Source organism: Lasioglossum baleicum, chromosome 13, assembly GCF_051020765.1.
Source record: "Lasioglossum baleicum chromosome 13, iyLasBale1, whole genome shotgun sequence".
Taxonomy (NCBI): domain Eukaryota; kingdom Metazoa; phylum Arthropoda; class Insecta; order Hymenoptera; family Halictidae; genus Lasioglossum; species Lasioglossum baleicum.
Window position 1 is genome coordinate 6,638,941 of NC_134941.1, and position 20,380 is coordinate 6,659,320.

At 34.7% G+C, this 20,380-nt stretch overlaps 1 protein-coding gene across 6 annotated transcripts in view; it reads left to right on the forward strand.

Moving 5' to 3' along the window:
• The window catches only part of Alpha-catr (alpha-catenin related), a 126,350-nt gene that overhangs the window by 61,885 nt on the left and 44,085 nt on the right, over nucleotides 1–20,380 (forward strand). For all 6 annotated transcript variants that reach the window (XR_013010363.1, XM_076437458.1, XM_076437459.1 and 3 more), the window contains one exon: nucleotides 128–317. Coding sequence is in view for 5 of the 6 variants with exons in the window: in XM_076437458.1 (XP_076293573.1) it covers nucleotides 128–317 (190 nt within the window). In the remaining variant the exon portion in view is untranslated. The remainder of the gene's footprint in view (nucleotides 1–127; nucleotides 318–20,380) is intronic.

A 20,380-nucleotide genomic window follows, 5' to 3' on the forward strand; every position in this document is an offset into this window, starting at 1 on the left:
AATGGTTTCGGAATTGTTGGTTATTATTATAATCAATTTATTATTATAAATTGGTTGATATTATAAGGATAATAATAATCTTATAACATTCCCACCTTCTAACACAGTTCGTTCTCCTTTTTTCCAGATCTCCACGTTAGTGTCGCACAGGGAACGTCCGCTATGTTCGGGCAGAAGTTACCGTGCGGTCGACCGGATCGGTCAAGCGGTGAATCTGGCGGTCGAGAGGTTCGTCACCGTCGGCGAAACAATCGCAGATAACAATCCGGAGATCAAGCAGGACATGTACGAGGCATGTAAGGAGGCGAGAGTTGCCGGTGAGTCTGTCGCTAATCCTATTTAGGTATAAACGCCGCCATTCAGTGTCTCTGAAAACTAATCAGTAGACTGCGGATCTTTGTGCATTTCAAAGTTGTAGGAAAATTTTGAAAATTGAACATGTCGATACATGATTTCTCATCTATTAAAATGATTAAGGGAGCAAATAGCATTCTATTTGGTTTCTATTTCTCGCAATCGATGCAGACAATTTTTATTTTGCATAAAGATCCGCAGTCTACTAATCAGACTAGTTCACGTTGCTGATCACTTTCTCAGTGTAGCTGGAAGTCTTGTGTCCCCACTCTACCTTCCCCTTCCACGACGCTATTCTCCACTACACCTTCCCCTTCCACGATACTATCAATTCCCCTTCCACGATGCTATCAATTCCCCTTCCACGATGCTATCAATTCCCCTTCCACGATGCTATCAATTCCCCTTCCACGATGCTATCAATTCCCCTTCCACGATGCTATCAATTCCCCTTCCACGATGCTATCAATTCCCCTTCCACGATGCTATCAATTCCCCTTCCATAATCAATATCAAAGATAAAAGAATAAATATTATAATTTCTTTATTACAACAAGTTATATAAAGTGTGCACCGTAGGCGTTATAACAAATTATTCGCTCAGGGGTGCATAATTTCATCGGCATGTGAATGTCTCAATACGTGTTGTAAACAATTTAGAACGTGTACGTATGGCTCCCTGCGACTTATCATTCGGCTTGAAAAGCCAGAGGGTGGACGTAAAATTTTTTGTCACTGCAAAGATCTGTCATAGAGACGTTGCTCATGCACAAGAAAAACGTCTGACCTCAAAATTTGTCACTTTTCGTTTCATTGCATTAAAATACTCGCCAGAGTATTAACCCCTTGCCGTATTTTAACGAGTCACACTCGTGATGAAAATTTTAAACAAAATCTAACAAATACGAATGTTACGCCTTTCTTTTTCTTTTTAATTGAAATAAAATTTGATTCGTCCGTAATCAATATTTAAGTATTAAAATAAATGTAGCTATACAAAAAATATAAATTTTCTTTTCCCTTCTACGACATTTTTGGGGCTAGAAACGTTTTAATCACTGTAACTGTAAAGAAAATTATACGGCAAGGGGTTAATAAATATATTTTTACGTTAATACATACTGATAAAACTAAGCCTATAGATAGCCCTATTAGGTTTTATTTGTTTTTACTTGCTGCCACAGTTAGTTAAACTATCAAAGGACTTTCAAGCGCACTCCCGTAAATTTTGTATTTCTATATTTGTGGCGTTTTTCTTGTGCATGAGCGGCCTGTGCCTAGAACTTCTTATAATAGTTTGACGTCTCTTGAGACGCTCCTGGTGTGTTCGACCGAAGGAGAAATTAGCTTAACGAAATGTTTACGGTGCCGGCGGCGTCGGAACGTTGACCGCTTGGGTGTCATCATTAAAGCTTCTTATGCAAACGTGGAGCTCTTAAAAAGCGGCGCGGAACACGTTCTAAAGCCATTCCCAGATATAAAGACGTGTGTCGTGAGTTGTCGCGTCTGCAACCTGAAAAGATATCTGTCGCAAGCTAGCATTCATGCTCGCGTCGACGCTCTGCAGAGAAATGTAGTCATTGTATCCCCAACAAGTTTTGCTGCAGAGCGAAGTCGAGCTGCACTCTGCTCTCTTGTCAGTTAGACCTCGGTGTATCAATAGAGCGAGCGAATCTACCAGCGCAAGTAAAATCTCCGGTGAAACAGTACCGGCGCTTCAAGCTCCTTCCTTTCCTTATTCCTTTTTGTCGCATTGAATTTTTTTGTCGCTCAATTCAGAATCGTGGATAGTCGTGTTTTTTTTTATCCTCCCTACTGGACCTTCAATGTACGCCTCATGGTTATTTAGGATTGTACTGCTAGCCCTGGTCCAAACGTTTTCTGGTTCACGGTGCAGTGTGTATGGAGCTGAAATTATTTAACAACCGTTGTCCATTTGCCTCTTTGGGTTCGTTCTCTGTGAATTATTTCGTACATTTAAAGATGGAAAGTGTACACTTCGTACGGTTTCGCGTATCATATCCAATATGCAACGAACAATATCGACTGGACAAAAGTACAAGACTGCTTCGGAAATTCTTATTTATTTTCTGGGAACACAGTATGAGATACGATACGAATTTCGTTTGCTAAACATTTCTAAATCGTTTGATAGAATTTTGTTTTATTTGATTTTGATTGACGAAAATATGGCTAAAAAATATTTGGCGAAAGAATTTTTCATTTTTATACGGTTAAAAAAATATTTGGTAAAAGAATTTTTCGTTTCTATAGGGTAGTATCTGTTACCTATAAAAGAGTACATTCTTTTTTCGACGAACAATATCGCGAATTGGCTTTGATAGCGTCGCTTTTTCATTTACATTCGGGAGTTTAAAATCTGGAACCTCGCGTAATCAAGTGCTCTGTTTGTCCGGGGATTGTGGGAATTTTTTACCGTGTTATTTTATCTCTGTGTATTTCGAGTACCGTGTTATTGGAGGATCACCTGTACATAAATATAAAAGGGGCGGTGGCGTGGCTGACAAATCGCAAATCAAGTTGGCCATCGTGAGCAGTCAGGTTACAAATTAGTCGTTACCGCCCACCGCGTTGCTTGTAGGGGGTTGGGAAGGGTGGAAACCCTCTATGGGGTGGCTCGGAAGATGAGTGCGTGTTTAGCGGACCCATTCACCGCTTTATCGTATTTTTACGTTCACGGGAACGTCCATTGCTATTAAAAAAGATACTTAATTTACAGTAAAAAAATGTTAGAACCCTGACTACAATTTTCATTTGTTAACAGTTGATATTACTGATTGTATGTGTCATTTAAACGATGCCGAGTTTACTAGATCGGATTTCACACAATTCCAAATAATATGTCATAGATCACCTCATTTAGAATTTAGAATATAATACCATTTTCTGAAAATGTATAAAGTAGTTTTCAGATTTTTTATTAAATTGCGTTTTAACGATCTCAAGTATCACATTTAAAATCTAACTCAACAGAAAAAAGCATATTTTCAAATATTCGATATTAATGATAACTAGACTGCGGATCTTTATGCAAAATAAAAACTTTCTACCTGAATTGTAACAAGCTCGGGTGAAATCAATATTTAATTTCTTGTTGAATATGTTTAACAGGCTGTGAATAGTACAGTAGTACATTTAAATTCTTCAAATTCTTTTACCGTCAGAAAGTAGACCTACCCATTTTTATCATAAATGCATACAATCCGCAGTATAGTGCATGCATTCGGATATCTGAAATTTAAGAATCTCAAAGTCAAAATTGCCGTTTGGAGTTTTTCAATGTAATTTGCAAAACGGAAAACGATGACTGACAGGCAACAAGGCTTTCCAACTCTAACTAAAACAGTTCATCCTATTAAAAGTTTCGATGCTTATGAAATTCGTTATTACATAGTTGGAAATTAATTGAGTACCGTGTATATTCGAGAATTAGAAGTTCGAAGGCACTCGCGTGCATAAATTTCAGGTAATGCCGGGACTGATATACATAATTCATAATAGCTTAAACAGTGAATTAGCATTCATTACCAAAATTTCTACAGATTTAATTAACAATTTAATCGGAACACTCGGTTTCTAATTATTTTAACGCGTATTCCCACGCGATGAAGTTGAACATTTGGTGTTAGCACATATTCCGTATAATTAAATGAAAATTATGCGTTCATTATAATTTTCGCTTTAAGCAGATAGCAGTAGCGACATACACTGTTACATCTTTCCGCAGTTCATCCAACAAATATTTTAACTCTCAAATCTCTCCACGAAATAATAAACGTATGATTCATGACACAGTTCTGTATTTTTCATAAATTAATGTGTGTATTTTAGAATTTTTATTTTCATATACTTGATCATGGTTATTTACAAGATATTTACATTGTATTTTACCTTATATTAACAAGGTATTTCCACGAACTTGTATTCTAAAGAAAAGTGCAATACTCGTATAATTTTAGTAAATGGAGTAAATAAAATCTGCAAAGTCTATCGTCGATATTCAGTCTAAATAGTATCAGATGGCGGTGAATTTTCGTGCAATTCTCCATTTCCCAAATGATCCTCTTCAAGCGGTTTCACGCATGAACATCCGCAATCTGTTTATGCATTTTCACGAGGACAGCCTTTGAACACCGGATAAACAGAAATCGACTATTTGAAACCAGCAGAACTGCTTACCCGTTGATCTCTCCCATGTTTCGCATCGGGCTCCATTCTCGCATTTTTCCGATTCACGCAGATCGCACCCGAACAGAAAAATTTCGCGCAGACCTAGGTATGCATATCGGTGACGCACGAAGAAATGCCTTCGGCTTTTCAGCCCTGTGCTTCCTCGCTGTTTGCCGCGAGGATATGAATGGAAACTCTCGTATAAAACTCCGCAAAATGCGACGGCAAGAACACGCAAATTGGAGGAAAAAGTCGCAACGCTGTTCTCGAAGCGTTTCTGGATACAGTGTTTTAGAAGTACTTTACCACACCGGGTGCGGTGCCTCTATCCGACATTTATACTACAAGTTTTTCCAGTGAGAGGTGTTATTTTAGATTATTAAATGCGCTGTTTTTTTATACAATTTTTTACAATTTTATTAGCCACGTGTCTGAAAGTTGCTAAAAATTTAAATTGTGATTGCAATGATAAATATGTGGATATTGTTTAAATAAATTGCTCTTATACGTATTTTTGAAGTCTCTCTCAAGGCTTTCTGATAGTAAATTTTTCCAAGATCACGTGAGAGGAACGCGTTTCACTCCTTTCCGAAAGACTAAGCAGATATATTCGGTTATGCCGATAATGCGTTCGCCCGGAATGCGTTTGTTGTGCTGGTTTCACGTTAAATCGATCAAAAAAGATAAGGGATGCAAAAAGTACGCCATGACCTATATCCGACGGTCCCTGAAAGAATTTCTTTAAGCGGAGCCTCGAGCCGTGTCTCCCTCAGAGAGAAACGAACCAACAAGGAGTCGCAAAAACTTTTCTGTTTCCCTTTCACTTCATCATGGAGAGATTTCCGACTAATTAGCGTGGGAAACGCGAGCAACTAGTCATGGCCTGATATTAAGTTAAATATTCATATTAGTGCCACTCTTCGAGGTCGAATGAAAATGTACTTTCGAACGATTTGAAAGAAAATAATTTTCACAAAATTTTACAGCCGATAGATAACGATTAAATGAATTTTGTAGAGATATTAATTATATCGGGACTGCGATTTTGACAAATTTCAGAGAATATTAGTATAAATATCAATATAAATATTTGGAACAACTTCGACAATTCGGAAATGCAATTCCTGTTAAATTTATAAAAATTACAAATGCATGAAATGAACCGCAGAGTTTAGTTTCGATTAATCAAACTTTAATTTCAATTTATTTTTAACTTCATCGATCTTTCGTAGTTCACCATGTGAATGTTTTACTCCGATCCTTTTAAAGTAATCTGCGAATAGCCTCTGGTCTACTCTCTTGTGAAATTATTCACCAACCTACATTTATACAGTTCTTGATACCTTACTCAAGATCTTATTTTTAGTTCTTTGCAAAATTTATGGAAATCTGGTCCTTCGAAATTTAATTTATAGTGTAATAAAAATGCAGAACTGGAGGCAACCCCACACACAGTGTCAATAATTATTAAGTTATTATTACATGACTAACCCAATTGTACATTTTGGGAAGTCTTCAATCTTTTTTTATTTAATGTTTAATTATCTGTTTCGAATTATCTGTGTTCCCAGAAAGTATAATGATAATGTCAATAACATTTGACCATAATAATTCTAAATTCATAAGAATGAAGTGAAAGAGATAAATAAGTGTCCTTCCTTTAATAATTTTGCTGAAACGTTGTCCTTTCTTTAATAATCTTAATAGATCGAAAGTAATGCATTGACATTTTGCCAGAAACGCATAACATGCACAGTGCAATGATAAACAAGCGAAACGAGAACGTTTGAAGGAAACAAAGTCTATCTTTACCGAGGCGTGCCAACCATTTCCTCGTAATCGTTTGCAAAGGGCAGTATCGTTAACACTCGCAAAGGTCAGATCCAGAATACTGCGTCCAAGTAGGCGATTCTTATCGTAACGAATCCTATTTCTGTGAATGATATCATGTTTGATAAATTTGTGATTTCCTAGCGTGTGATGTATCTGAATAAATCGCTGCATCCACCTCGATCAATTTTATCTAGCTCACGGTTTACTCCTGCTAAAAATATTCCTTTCCCTACTCACGAGGCTTTGTTCCAAGAACATTTCAACGTACATTGAAATTTAACTGGAATTCTTCTGAAACGAAAGTTACATTTAAACAAATTTTATTGTACCCATCTCACGTAAAATTTTAATCTCTCCACAAGGATGTTTTTCACATAAAATCACCACTTTTAGCTTATATTTGTAGATTAACTTGTGTACAGTTAGCGATTAAATTATTAATGTCACAGTGTGAAAAATTTATTTCAATGTGATAAATAATGTTGACCACAATGTTGCGTATGTTTTCAATTTTTAAACGCGGATATATTTCGTAAAAGATTTCGTTTAAATATGGATATTTCGTAAAAGGTTTCGTTTAAATATGGATATTTCATAAAAAGTTTCATTTAAACGTGGATATTTCATAAAAAGTTTCATTTAAACGTGGATATTTCATAAAAGAAATAAGTATTCGATGTGCCTAGAATTTAATTTAAAATTTTATCAAAATTGTCGATTTGTGCAAGTGGTTGTAATTATTTAATCACCCACTGTTAATTTAATAACCAATTGAGTATTAATATTTGAGAACCAATAATGATGCTGTAATAAATACACAGATGTATTAATAAATACACACATGCATTAGTAAATATTTCAACAAATATTTATGTCGCGCGTTCATGTCCAAAATTGAACAACAGTATTTTTTGAGTTTTACGTATTTTGAAAACGTCTTAATCAGTATAATAAAATTTAAGTTTAGCAATATTTAATAACTGTTCATGTTATGATGGATTTTAAAAATATCTTCTCTCATGTACGTCCTCAGTCTGATGGCAGCGCATAAAGAAAAGTCGAAATAGTGCAGCAAAATATTTTTCTAAAAAGTTTGCAATGGAAAAAAATGAGTTTGAATAGTAGTCGAGTACTTCTGCACTCAACTCAGTCTCGGACACTTCTGTGGCCTCCCTACTCTAGCTAGCAGCTCGCGTACATATAGTTCCTCTTACTTCGGTGCATGTGCACTGGATCAATACTCAAACCAAAATACTCAAAAACAAAGTTTTTTCGTAAATTTACTTCACTTCATCGATTAATTTCTCTTTTCATACATATTTTCGGATCATTATCTCAATCTTCGTCGCAGTGTTCATGACAATATTAAAGAGACGAGAAAGTAAAAGAGTTACAGAATGTTAATATATCATCTAGAATTCATATTTTGTTTATAATGATCACAATGATTACAATGATTACAATCTTGATCACAATTATTATAATCTTGATTACAATTATTACGATCTTGATTACAATGATTACAATCTTGATCACAATTATTACAATCTTGATCACAATTATTACGATCTTGATCACAATTATTACAATCTTGATCACAATTATTATGATCTTGATTACAATGATTACGATCTTGATTACAATGATGACGATCTTGATTACAATGATTACGATCTTGATTACAATGATTACGATCTTGATTACAATGATTACAGTCTCACTCTTCGACACGTGGTTAGCAAAATTGTAAAAAAATTGTTTTTTAAAAAACCATGTTAAAAACATGCGTGTTTTAACACTAAACCCACCGAACCTCAAAAGTAACAGGAACGTGCTTATAAAAATTGACAAGATTAATTTGGTTCAGACTTTGTGCGGCTCCTATTGTAATACGTGCTCCATTAAAGACATCTATACAATAATTTCTTATCAAATAATTGTTATTATTTCAATAAGTGTAAAATAAAAGATCTGGAATTGGTCATTTTGACCGGTGGTGGTAGGTTTAGTGTTAATAACTGAACGTAATCTTAATGGAAAACCCTGTAGAAAAAATATCATTATTTTACTAAATTGTCTAATGATTATTTTCTTAAATAAAAGAGAGAGAGGGAGGGGATGAATACAAACGAGAAAACACTTGATCGGACATAGAGGTTTCAGTATCCTAAATTTTCAAGTATCGATAACAGCTATTTTGACACGGCCCGTATCATATTATTGAATCGCGTCAAACGTCGCATTGGCTCGATCATTCGGAAAATGAAGATTTAATAGAGACCACAACGTCAATTAGGCTATGATTAATCGTTAATTGGGACTGTAACGCGAACGCAGGCAGCTCTGAGCGTGGACTCGCCGGAAATTGCGGCGATTTCGTTCGCAAGAACGATTGTATCTGTGGTGGACAATAAATTCACGATACACAGACTCGAAAATTCACGGTAAATCCGACTGGCTACACTGTGACTGCTTTATACGTTACTCGTGATGGGTATTTACGAGCGGCGTCGTGCATGAGCAAAGTGAGTTTTCTCTGAAGGCATCTAAATTTCCTGCAGCGTAAACGCTATGAATTGGATGGTCGATGGTATAATCGCTTCGAAATAATATCTTCTTACTGTGTGCTGTCGTTGTTCCTTAATGACACAAGATTCTGTTATTTCGTTGAAAATCTTACGGTTCATATAAGCGCTTCAACACTTGTGGGAATCGGATCATGAAATTTTAATGAATACTGCTACTTGCAAATGCGATAGACTGCAATTTTCTTCGATTGTTTCGTTCCTAACCCGGAATGGTATCGTTCAATATTCAATTCATCTGAAAAATATCGTCTTGTAAAACGTGAATTGGTAAAAAATTCTTGTTCAATTTCTTCACGTTTACAAGTTAGGTTTATCTCATAAACACTGGCACCGAGCGCAAAATGTAACTACGTTGTTTTATAAAAATTATAAGACTGAATTTATTTAGATATGTCGTGCTTGAATGAAGAAATTTATTTAATAGTTTCTGAATGGAAACATCTTTGTATATACAACTTTGTAATATATATAAAATATTCTACTATCATGCAGTGTGTTTATTTGATTTAAATATCTATTACAGCAAATAAACTGAATAGAAAAATGCATAGCGGCAACTAACACTTTTGTCTTCTCGTTCATTAGTCAGAAGCAAATGGAAAACTAATAAACGCGATTGTACATTATTCATGTACATATAAACTTCTTTTATTACCGAGTGGTGTAAATTGAAGAAAGGTGTGACGGGTAATAAAACTGTTTCGTCCAACGTAACCACTATTTTCCCCTCACGAGTTTAGTATTGTATAATATTTCCATTTCTGCGTTATTCCTCGCTTCTGCTTTCATTTCCAAGCCCTATGCTAGGATATCTTGTGTAACCAACGTTGGTTGTAATATTACGAACATGACTTGTTGGCGAAACAGGATATTACCTTTTTTTAAAAGTTCGTAGCAAGATCTTTTCAGCACCTTCTCTGTTTTATGCAGGATAAAACAAGACGAAGTGTAAGTTTGACATTACTCTGTAATGTTATGGCACAGAAATTGCTTTTTAACACACTTGAAAATGTTATAGCAGTGCTTGGAACGTGACAATGCAATTGCAAAGAGGAAAATAGTATAACTAATAGTATGTAAACCAGAAACTCTCTTACTTTCTTCTGGAAATTTATATTTTCGGGAGAATTAAGTTAGAATTGAATAGCTGGAATGTCAATCAAATACATTTCGATGAAGATGATTTAACTATAATATATTTTCACTTGGCCCTATGATATGATCGAAACATTTTAAGCAGGAGCTGTGGACAATATTTAATTTTTCTATTAAGATATGCTCTCAGTATAATCAATATCGTTTGTATTAATTTAATACAAATTAGTATGAGCCTTTTCAACATTCAACACCTTCCTCAAAGACTTTAAAAGCACCCATGAGATGAAAGACAAAGAAGAAATGCAATTTTGCATATTTAAAAGCACTTAGAGCTTTACGAAAATGTCAATAAATCAGTTCTTCCAAATTAAATATTTGTGTACTGAATTCTAAATCTTTAAGATTTTTAAAACGTTATATTTTCCAAAAATAAAATAGCACACTTCATTGCGTATGAACGGAAGTCAATGAACAGTAGCAAGGAACGTGTGGCTCGAGTAAATGTGGTACGAGGTCAAAAGACAAGAGGTAGGTGATGATAGTTAAGAGGATAACGTCGAGAGGCTATAGTGAGTACAGTGAAAACGACAAAAGTGAGAAAGTTGAACTGCCCTGTGAGTTTTCTCCAGCTTAAGACCACGCAAACACCGATATTCAGAACAAGCTTCTTTTCTGAATGCTTATGTCAATGGTAAACTCGATTGGAACAGGTCGTGATAATTGCGGATCTTATACATTTGTGACGAAAGTGTACAGGTGAAACTTGAAATAGTAAAAATATTATTATCATTTTCAAAGTATTATTATAATGATTAAGATAGGGAATAAAATATGTAATATATATTTGTTTCCGTGGAGATAGAGAGAGCTTTTATTTTGCATAAATAACCCTCATCTCGGTATTTATGAAAGCTAGTCATTAATTAGGGAAGCGAGTGTCTATAGCTGCGAATACACTGACAATCGAGCAACTTTTTGTCGCCCCTTATTGCCCTCTTCTTCTTTTAGCGGATAAATATGTGACGATAGAAATGAAATAAGAAAACGAGAAATAATTGCTCGATGTTACTTCAAAGTGGACATAGCATTAGATCAATCGTAAGTCAAAGTTTGAAAAAGATTTATGATGAATATATACAGGTTTCTTCTGATTATTTTGTTTATTTAATACAGTTTAAACCGGTATGAATGCAATACTTTGAGGAAGTCCCCTATTGACTACAGTTCTATCCTAATAAAATGAGTTCTGTGGCAGATCGTCAATCACCAATGTGTTAACAGTTACGGAACATAGGAAATGTCTTTGTACTCGGCGACACCACGAAATATTTAGTATATCGGCGCAGTTTAACCGGCGTTTCTCGACGGTTTTCGTCTGTGCACAAAGTGGTTTCGAATGTTCCGTAATCTTGGCGTGCTTAGCGGACAAAGACTAGGAAAGTGGCAAGCACATAAGGCAAAAGCAAGCACAGTCGCGAGAGATAGAGAGAGAGTGGCGAAATGCCAACCGATATACAGTCATGAACAGTCAGCACAAGTTCGAAAATATAGCTATCTTAGAGTCCATCCTTGTTCTTCTTGGTGGACACCGAAAAACCGTGCTATTTGGCTTTAAACTACTCTTTAATGGTCGTACCGCGTTTTACGGGATTGTTAACACATGTCCCGATAAATTCTGTCTTCAATTAGCCACGAATATCATGCGCGACATTGGAGTTGTCACTCTTCCAAACGTGCTTGGTAAAATTGTAAAAGAACAGTGTTTTTTATCATTTTAAATAACACTTCTTAATGTAAGACCCTATATTTCATATTTAACTAGAAAAATCAGGTTTTCATCCTTCTAGTGGACCTTAAAAAAAAATGTACTTTAAAAATTCTTATATTTAATACTCATCTCTACCAATATAGCAAATAGCAGGGACCATAACTGTTATAACCAAAAAGAAAAAAAGTCATAGAATAACAAGTATTTCATCGACTAAAATCGTATTGGTTACAAATAAGGATTACAAGTAACCGAAAATTTTTTCTCTTGTTGATAAATGTTATCGTTGAAAGTTTATGCAAAATAAAAATTTCTTACCTGAATTGCAACAAAAAAACTGGAGTGAAATAGAAATTTATTTTTTTCCCTATTATGTTTAGTAGGTTAAAAATAATATAATAGTATATTTAAATTTGACAATATTTTTGCTATCTTAAATTACACCTGCTCATTTTTGCCATCTTAAATTACACCTGCTCATTTTTGCCATCTTAAATTACACCTGCTCATTTTTGCCATCTTAAATTACACCTGCTCATTTTTGCCATACATAAATGCATAAAATCCGCAGTATATTTATAACAGTTATCAATGAGAGAAATTTATTTCGATCGCCCGTAACAGTTATTGATGAAGGAAATTTGTAATAGTCATTATTGGATAGTACAACTTTCAAATGGTAGACAATCAATTATTTCATAAATTTTTTATTCGTAAAATTAACTGCTACAATCAAAATTTAATGTGACAAACAAACAGATTTTGTGTTGTTCTTATGGTCTGTTGATTCGTCTTGTTGTACGAAACCTTCTCAATGAATTTCACAGGCTTGCTCCATCCGAAAAAGAGTAGACAACTCAATAAATAAGCAAGCAAAATAAATTTGCAAGATCCAATTTTTTGGACACTAATAACTGTTACTTGTATCCAAAAAGTATCAAAATCGATATTTTTTAATCATTTTGTTCTTCGAATTGTTTTCTTTATATTTTGTGTACATTATCTTAAATTTAAATAATAATCAACTTTTTATTAATGATTTTTATCGTAGAAAATTTTATAATAACTGTTATTTTTGGTCCCTGGTAAAGAGAAACGTAGTGGGGTAGTTAAATTTCATCTAGATCTACAGATAGTTATGTGTGATTAATAGTTACACATTAAATAATTATTCGCATAAATTTTAATGAGACCACATCGACCCCAATAGTTAAGGTTTACATATATACATCTATACGATAGAAAATAGTTTATATTATATGTATAAAAAGAATAGATGAATTTACCAAGAAAGTATATAAAAGAATAAATACATATACCCTTCCTCTTGTTCATTTAAGAAGTGTGCTACAATTAAAAAGAGTAATTTTACAATTCTATAACAATTACGACGTTCAAGGTTACATGAAAAATAGGAAATTGCTAATTTTCGGACAGGTAGCTCAGTGTTCTCTGTGCATTGCATAGATGGGCAATGCACACGAACGTTTTGTTCAGCAAATCGTTTGGAGATTCTAAACTGCTGCCAATTTTGATTAATCCCGCGAATCCATTCAGCCGGACATGCTATTAACAAATGAATCAACACTCGTCGATGTCCAATATTTGGACAGGAACTTGTGCATTTCGCTCGCAATCGGGAAATTTGAGTCGGGGATTAATGGGAAAGCATGTTCGGGACGAGGACAGTGTGTGCATTTGGGAATTGCGATGTTGGCTTTCTCTCGAAGAAAACGGTTGCTGTGTCGTCGTCCACTAATAACTGCATCGATCACCGGCGAACAGTAACTTCTTCCACAGTCTGTGTACCCTTACGATAGATGGCACTCTGCTATTTTTATCCCAACTACCTTTTAAGATCGGGTCAAGTCAACGTGCAAAACATTTATTAACCCCGGCCGGTTTCCACCGGGGAACAAGGACAGCCGTATATTGTTTTGGGAAACATTCGAACCAAAAGGTCAACCAAATTTTTATTTCTACAGTAATCCTCAATAATTTATAAAAATATTTCTTCGTCGTTCACACTGTTTTGATTCTCGAACTTCGTATGTCTTGCTCGTATAATATTGACGCAGTAGACAAGTTTTATAGCATTTTTTAAAAACTTGAATTTTTAACTGATTTTTTTGTAGAAGAGAAGTACCAAGTACAGGCTTGGAACAATATTTTATACAAATTTCAGTCTGTACAACACACACAATCTTTCTGAACAATTTTTACTTGCATTATTATTATTTATTTTTTAAGGAACATTCTTGAGATCGTTTGGAGTAAGTTTTTCCTTTGCGAAATTTTTCTCCGCGACTTTGTCAGGGAGTTATTAATGAAAAACACGGACCAATCACAGCGCGGCTACAGTGAACCGGGGCGTGTCGTAACCTCGCTGTGATTGGCCCGTCTTTATCGTTAATAACTCGAAAACGAGGCCACGGAGAACATTTTCGCTAAGGAAAGAGTTGCTACAGTAAATTCTCTATAAACACACAAGTCTCGGGGAAGTTCGTTTGCATTCTTCGTCAACGGACACTATTTTTTTGAGCTTCAAAGGCCGAGCTGAACGTAGAGAAGGACAGCGCGTGTAAAGAGAGAGACCGCGCCTCTTTCTTTCCCATACGCTGTCCTCTTTCTTTCCCATACGCTGTCCTCTTTCTTGTGCCCAAAACGTTCATCGTCAATTAAACCACTAAATACAGTTGAAATTATATCGTGTTTGGTCTTATTTTAATCAGAAAATTTCCACAAATATATTGGTGAAAGTTTCATAAAAAAATAAGTAATAATAAAAAAGAAAACTTAAGTTGGTTTTACATTGTGAGGAAGCACGGTCCTTTGAACTGTGCCGACGACTGCGAGTCTCCGCGTCGCATTAGTAGTGGTTCACACCAATATACCCGAGCTGAGATCAGATTACTACAGTGCCGGGGGTATTTCTTTTGCGTTTATCGTTTTTGCCTTTTTGCGTTTATAGAGGATTTACTGTACAATTGCCCTGAGGAATCGCCCCTTTCAAGTAAATACAACATTTTGGGACATCCTGTATAAGACGTGTTTAGTCAGGACTCAAGTCAGGACACTCTGAATACTGCACCAGATTCGCATTGGGCTCGAATCTGTGCGAGCTGGTACAGTTTTAGTATCGCAAACCTGTCGTGAACTCGATTGGCAGTGGATTTCATGTCCTAACATATGTGACGCGCGTTCCGAAAGGATTAATCAGACAACCGGAAGAGAGCCCGGCATTCCAGATGGAAATTGTTAATACTTTCGTACGTGTTCCGCTACCTATCGAGGGATATAGGTATGATAGTCAGGTATTCCTGAGGCATTGAATAGGTCTCCGAATCCGCCGATATACGCGCAGCATGTCAGCTCGAAAAATTCCAGGTTTTATATCGAATGGCAATTCGCGCAACGTCGCACGCCGGATTTCCCGGGGAATTTATGTCCGATAATAATTCTCCCGCGCGAGCGAAACGATTAGTGGCTCGATTTATTTTATGTCTTTAATTAAACCGTTGAAACGAGGAATGTATAAAGTTGTGCCCGCGCGCTCTCTCGCAGCATTTAACTGTTTCAGCTTGCTGTTGTGGGAACGATCTCCTGTTTCGATAAACGAGAAAATATTATGGCAATCGCGAAGCTACATTAAATATCGCGACTGGTTAAACCGAAATTTTGTGCATAATTTTATCGCAAATGAAAGGTTAGTGGACCGATTTTGCCGTATGAAGTGTTTTGGAATCTTTCATTCCTCTTATCGTATAAAAGCAATAGAGTGACTTTCGGAAAAGGTGTACAATAATTTTGTAATTATACCTAATTGTATATTTGCAGTTATATTTTATGTATTTTTAGTTATAAGCATTTTTGTAGTAAAAACAAATCAATTTACCGATAAATTAATACATTTTAAAAAAGATGAGAAGTACTGGAAGATCTTGAAGATTATAAAAAAATAATTATTATAAATTTACCTGGGCAACACGTGGATTTTATAACGGATGTAAAAATTTTACAACGAAGCAAAACTTGAGGAAGTTCATTGACAATGTCAAAATTTATTACAATTTAAAATAAAATAAAAGAGAGGATCATTTACTCATATTTGCTAAAAGTAATATTGTGTTGTAATATATCTAAAATGTCAGGTTCATTGTTGTTTTGTCTTAGCAGCTGGGCCATGTATTTCGGCATGATCTATCCGCTTTCATAGTCAGGATAAAGGATCAATGCACCAACCTACCAATCGGTGAACTGGGTTATACGCAATGCGCCTATATTGCGGAGCTGCGATATGTGTAATCCCGTTCACTCAAATTTACATGCGAAGCTCGGGATATTCGACACAATGGCATCTTTGTGTTGCAGCAACAACGATTTGTTTGGTCTTTACCGATACCACAAAATTCACCCCATACAATGCTATCCTGTGCGTTCAGGAAATATTTAGTCAACGATGGGGATCAGTGAGGTGAATTATCAGTTTCCATCCTTTAAACCCTCCCGGTACGATTTCCTTCAGGGATGCAATGATCAGAGCTTCTTCATGCTCAATAACTTTCACAGAGGAGCAAAGACAATTTTTATTTGTTATAGGTATGCCTATGTTTACTTAAGTGCTTAAATATTGAAAAAATAGAATTTTATTTGCTCTGAAAGAAAATAACATTCATATTAAGTACTATTTGTTTGAAATCACCATCAGCAGTCAATATGTTAAATTTTATTTTGGTTTTACAAATGATCTATATACAACAAAGTTCATGTGTGATTTTTATAAAATTTCTAGTTATTCGTTAAGGATAGAAAAAGAATGATTTATTCGTCGATGTTGGCTTTTGAAGAAGAAAATTTCTCAAATGATTTAAAAATTAGGATTAACGGCCGTGTTAATAAGAAATTAATCGCAGTTCGATAAAATAAAAATGACAAGTATATTCATCGAAGAACTCATTTCTCAAATTTAAATGAACTTGTTCAGTTCCTAAATACTATAAAATGTTTAATATTCCTTCGATTCTTCTGTTACAGTTCGATGTGTTTACTCAAGGTATAAAATTACAAGTAAAATAAAGCATGTTGAATTAAACTGCACTGCAAAAATGGGTGAAACGTCACACAAGGATCTAATTATGATATTTTTTAGAATCGTATGAATAGAAAACAAAACATAATAGTTGATACAGTAAGAACAAGAACTAGTCTTTTCGACTCGCCACATATCCATAAATAAATATAACATACCTCATTTGTGAGAGTGTGAATGAAAATATAAAGTGTTGCTCTACTTGTAGCGCCTAAAGGAAATTCACGGTTCATTAAACATCCTTTTAAAGATTAAAGAGTAGAGACCAGTGTCGATTGCCTTCGATTGTCTTCAAGCTCTTTGGCTTCCATTCATGGAGATTGCTCGGCGAAGGATACTGTTCCGGTGATATCTCCGTACTTCTCGTTTAATCTTGCGAATTGCGATCGACGACGCAGCGCCTCCAAATACAAACGCGGATATCGAGGAAATACTTCGCTGTAAGATAATCACGAATCTGCTCCTCTAGCACACGTTCTCCTTTGGTTGAAATATACGGGGTGTCCTAAAAATATACATACTTCCTTGAATGATTGATTCTGGAGATCATTTGAAGCAACTTTTTCCTTTGCGAATATGTTTCCCGCGGCTTTGTTTAGGAGCAGAGTTGGGCAAAAATTTTTATTTAAATAAAATTTTCGAACAAAGTGAGTTTTTTCCAAGTGGGTTTTAAACCCACTTTGTTCGAAATTTTTATTTGGATAAAATTTTTGCCCAACTCTGTGTAGGAGTTATTAAAGAAAAACACGCACCAATCACAGCGCGGCTTCGACACGCCCTATTAAGCGTGGTGTTGAAAAAGTTGCTTCAAATGACTTTAGGCATCGTGCTTTTCAAGGAAGTACAATATTTTTCGAACACCTAGTATAGCTGTAGACGATTATGCAGACTTCCAATAGACCAATCGGGCTCGAAGATTCCGCCATGGTTTCTCATAAGCATGCTAATGAAATTGTGGTAACCACTATAATAGTTCCATTATTTTGGAAGGCAGAAGAAGTTCGTTAGATTTTTAAGGGGGGATCTTCATGCTAATTTACCAGCGTTCAAATATGTTTTGCTATTTGAATAACCGATCCGCTGAAAATGCATATTAACACTAGGTTTACGGAGCTTTAAAACTGCCTATATTACATTAATTTATAAAAATAGCAAAAATTCATCTATCCATATTTTTAGGTATTTTCTAAATAGTACGTACCCAAAGAAATTAATTTGTGGAAACATTCCTCATGGATGGAGCTTTACAATTAGAAGAATTACGATATTTAATACATTAATGTTTAATTGATATTAAATATATTGATATTTAATTGATATTAAATATATTGATATTTAATTGATATTAAAATATTTATATTTATTTGATATTAAAATATTGATATTTAATTGGTATTAAAATATTGATATTTAATATATTGATATTTAATTGCTATTTAATATATTAATATTGTTATTCATAATAGATTTAGAAAATTTTTAATTTCCTTAGAACATTTCATAATCTAATTTAACACAGCTGACATATTCCTCGATTTCAGATGCCATTTTCTTGTTCACGAAGACCTTGTGTATTTTTCACAAATTCCACTAATCCGAAGCTGTGTTTTTAAGTTTTACGATGTAGACATAAAACGGCAGTTGAAAAAACCAAGTCGGTGGACACATCGCTGAGAAAAAAAATATTGGAATGTTTCTGTCTACGCGATTTCACGTTGAAACATTCGTCGGCAGAGGGAATTAGCGGAAGGTCTGTTTACTTAGCGAGTGCATTAGTAGAATGGGTTTTAAGGAATGCATTTTGAATCAAGACAAAGCAATACACATCTACGATTGTTGAATTGGGTCAAGGGGATTGCATGGCGTATTTGATACTCGATCTGCATAAGGCATCATAAGGTTTCGCTATCAAGGCGACTGAACTGATTACGTTACGCAGACGTCCATTCTAGGTTAGCATCGTAGTTTACAACGCGAAAGTTATAAAAAATCGAAAATTTAAATTTCTTGCACCAACGTGAAACACAACTACAATAAAGGAAACCACAACGCATGAATCGTCACAAAAATACAAGGTGTTCAATTACGTGGGTTAAATAATTTAATAAAAAAAAAATTGCGCACTTTTATGCAAATAAAAATTGTCTGTGTTCATTTCAAACTACAGGAGTTACATAAGTTGGAAATTTTCTATTCATTTTTGTTATCATAATTTTATTATTAATATTAACTTATGTATATACCTGTATCATACGATATTTAACTAGAAGATTCAATATTACAGTGGGTATTAAAATAATGTGAAATATGAAACTCTTAATATAATTTTATTAACTTTAAATTTTTGAATTGTAATTATTACGTCTTTATTGAAACTCAGAATTACAAAGATATTGTCGATAAACATTTAAAATTGTAGGAATAGCATATTTCTCGTATTTTGCACAACGGAATCCGCTAAAATGGCACTTTCGTACGGTATCGTGGGAGCACGTAATTATGTCAATACTAGTGCAGCTGGAAGTTCGATGAATTGTGTATTACGGAATATAGGGAACTTATTACACGATCACGTGGAACGGAAAGACAGGGTGTACGAAGAACAGGATGATTTAGTCGAATCCCCCAGCACTGTATCTTCTCTTCTACCTCGTTTGCTGGCGGCGAATAGATGAATACAAAAACGCTATCTGTTAACGCTTCATTAAACTTTCTCGACGTTATTAATCCACAGGGTCTAGGGTTTCATTCGGCCATTAATCGATAACTCATTGAATCCTGTTCAATCTCAGATACGAATCTTATCTCTTTGTGAAAGTGCTTGCACACGTTTTGGCGCGACATTTCTGTCGAGCTTCTCGTTTTTGCTTTGGGGTGCATTTTACACTGATTTCTGAAACTATGCTTCTCGAAATACTTATCGCATCACTCGAAAATTGTCGAACTGTGCATAATTTTCTTAACGATGTAAATGGACAGAATGCTTCGTGAGCAATTTATCGAATTTGTGGCCTACACAGTTTTGAGATGGGCACTTGTTTTAATCAATCTAGAAACTCTAAGAAAATAATATATTCATATTGTTAAATTCTTTACACTTTTTTTATTGTCCTCAATTTTACTACCACTTGTTTACCATAAATGCATAAATCTGCAGTTTGGTGATAACATGCAATAAGTCTGCAATGAATTTCGTTAAATTGAAAAATAATAATTTACTAGTCGTTTACAAATAGTAAAAAATTCGAAATAAAAAGAAGCAATACATGCTTGACTGTTGTTTGTATTAATTTTTTAATGTATCAATGTATGTACTAAAGCAATATAATTACTGATCTATTTATTACATGTTTGTATAAATATTATAACAACAATTTAACCGCATCGATATTCAGCATAAATCGTATTTTAACTTTTATCAAGAGATAAAAACAAGAAAATGGTTGCACATGCACATTT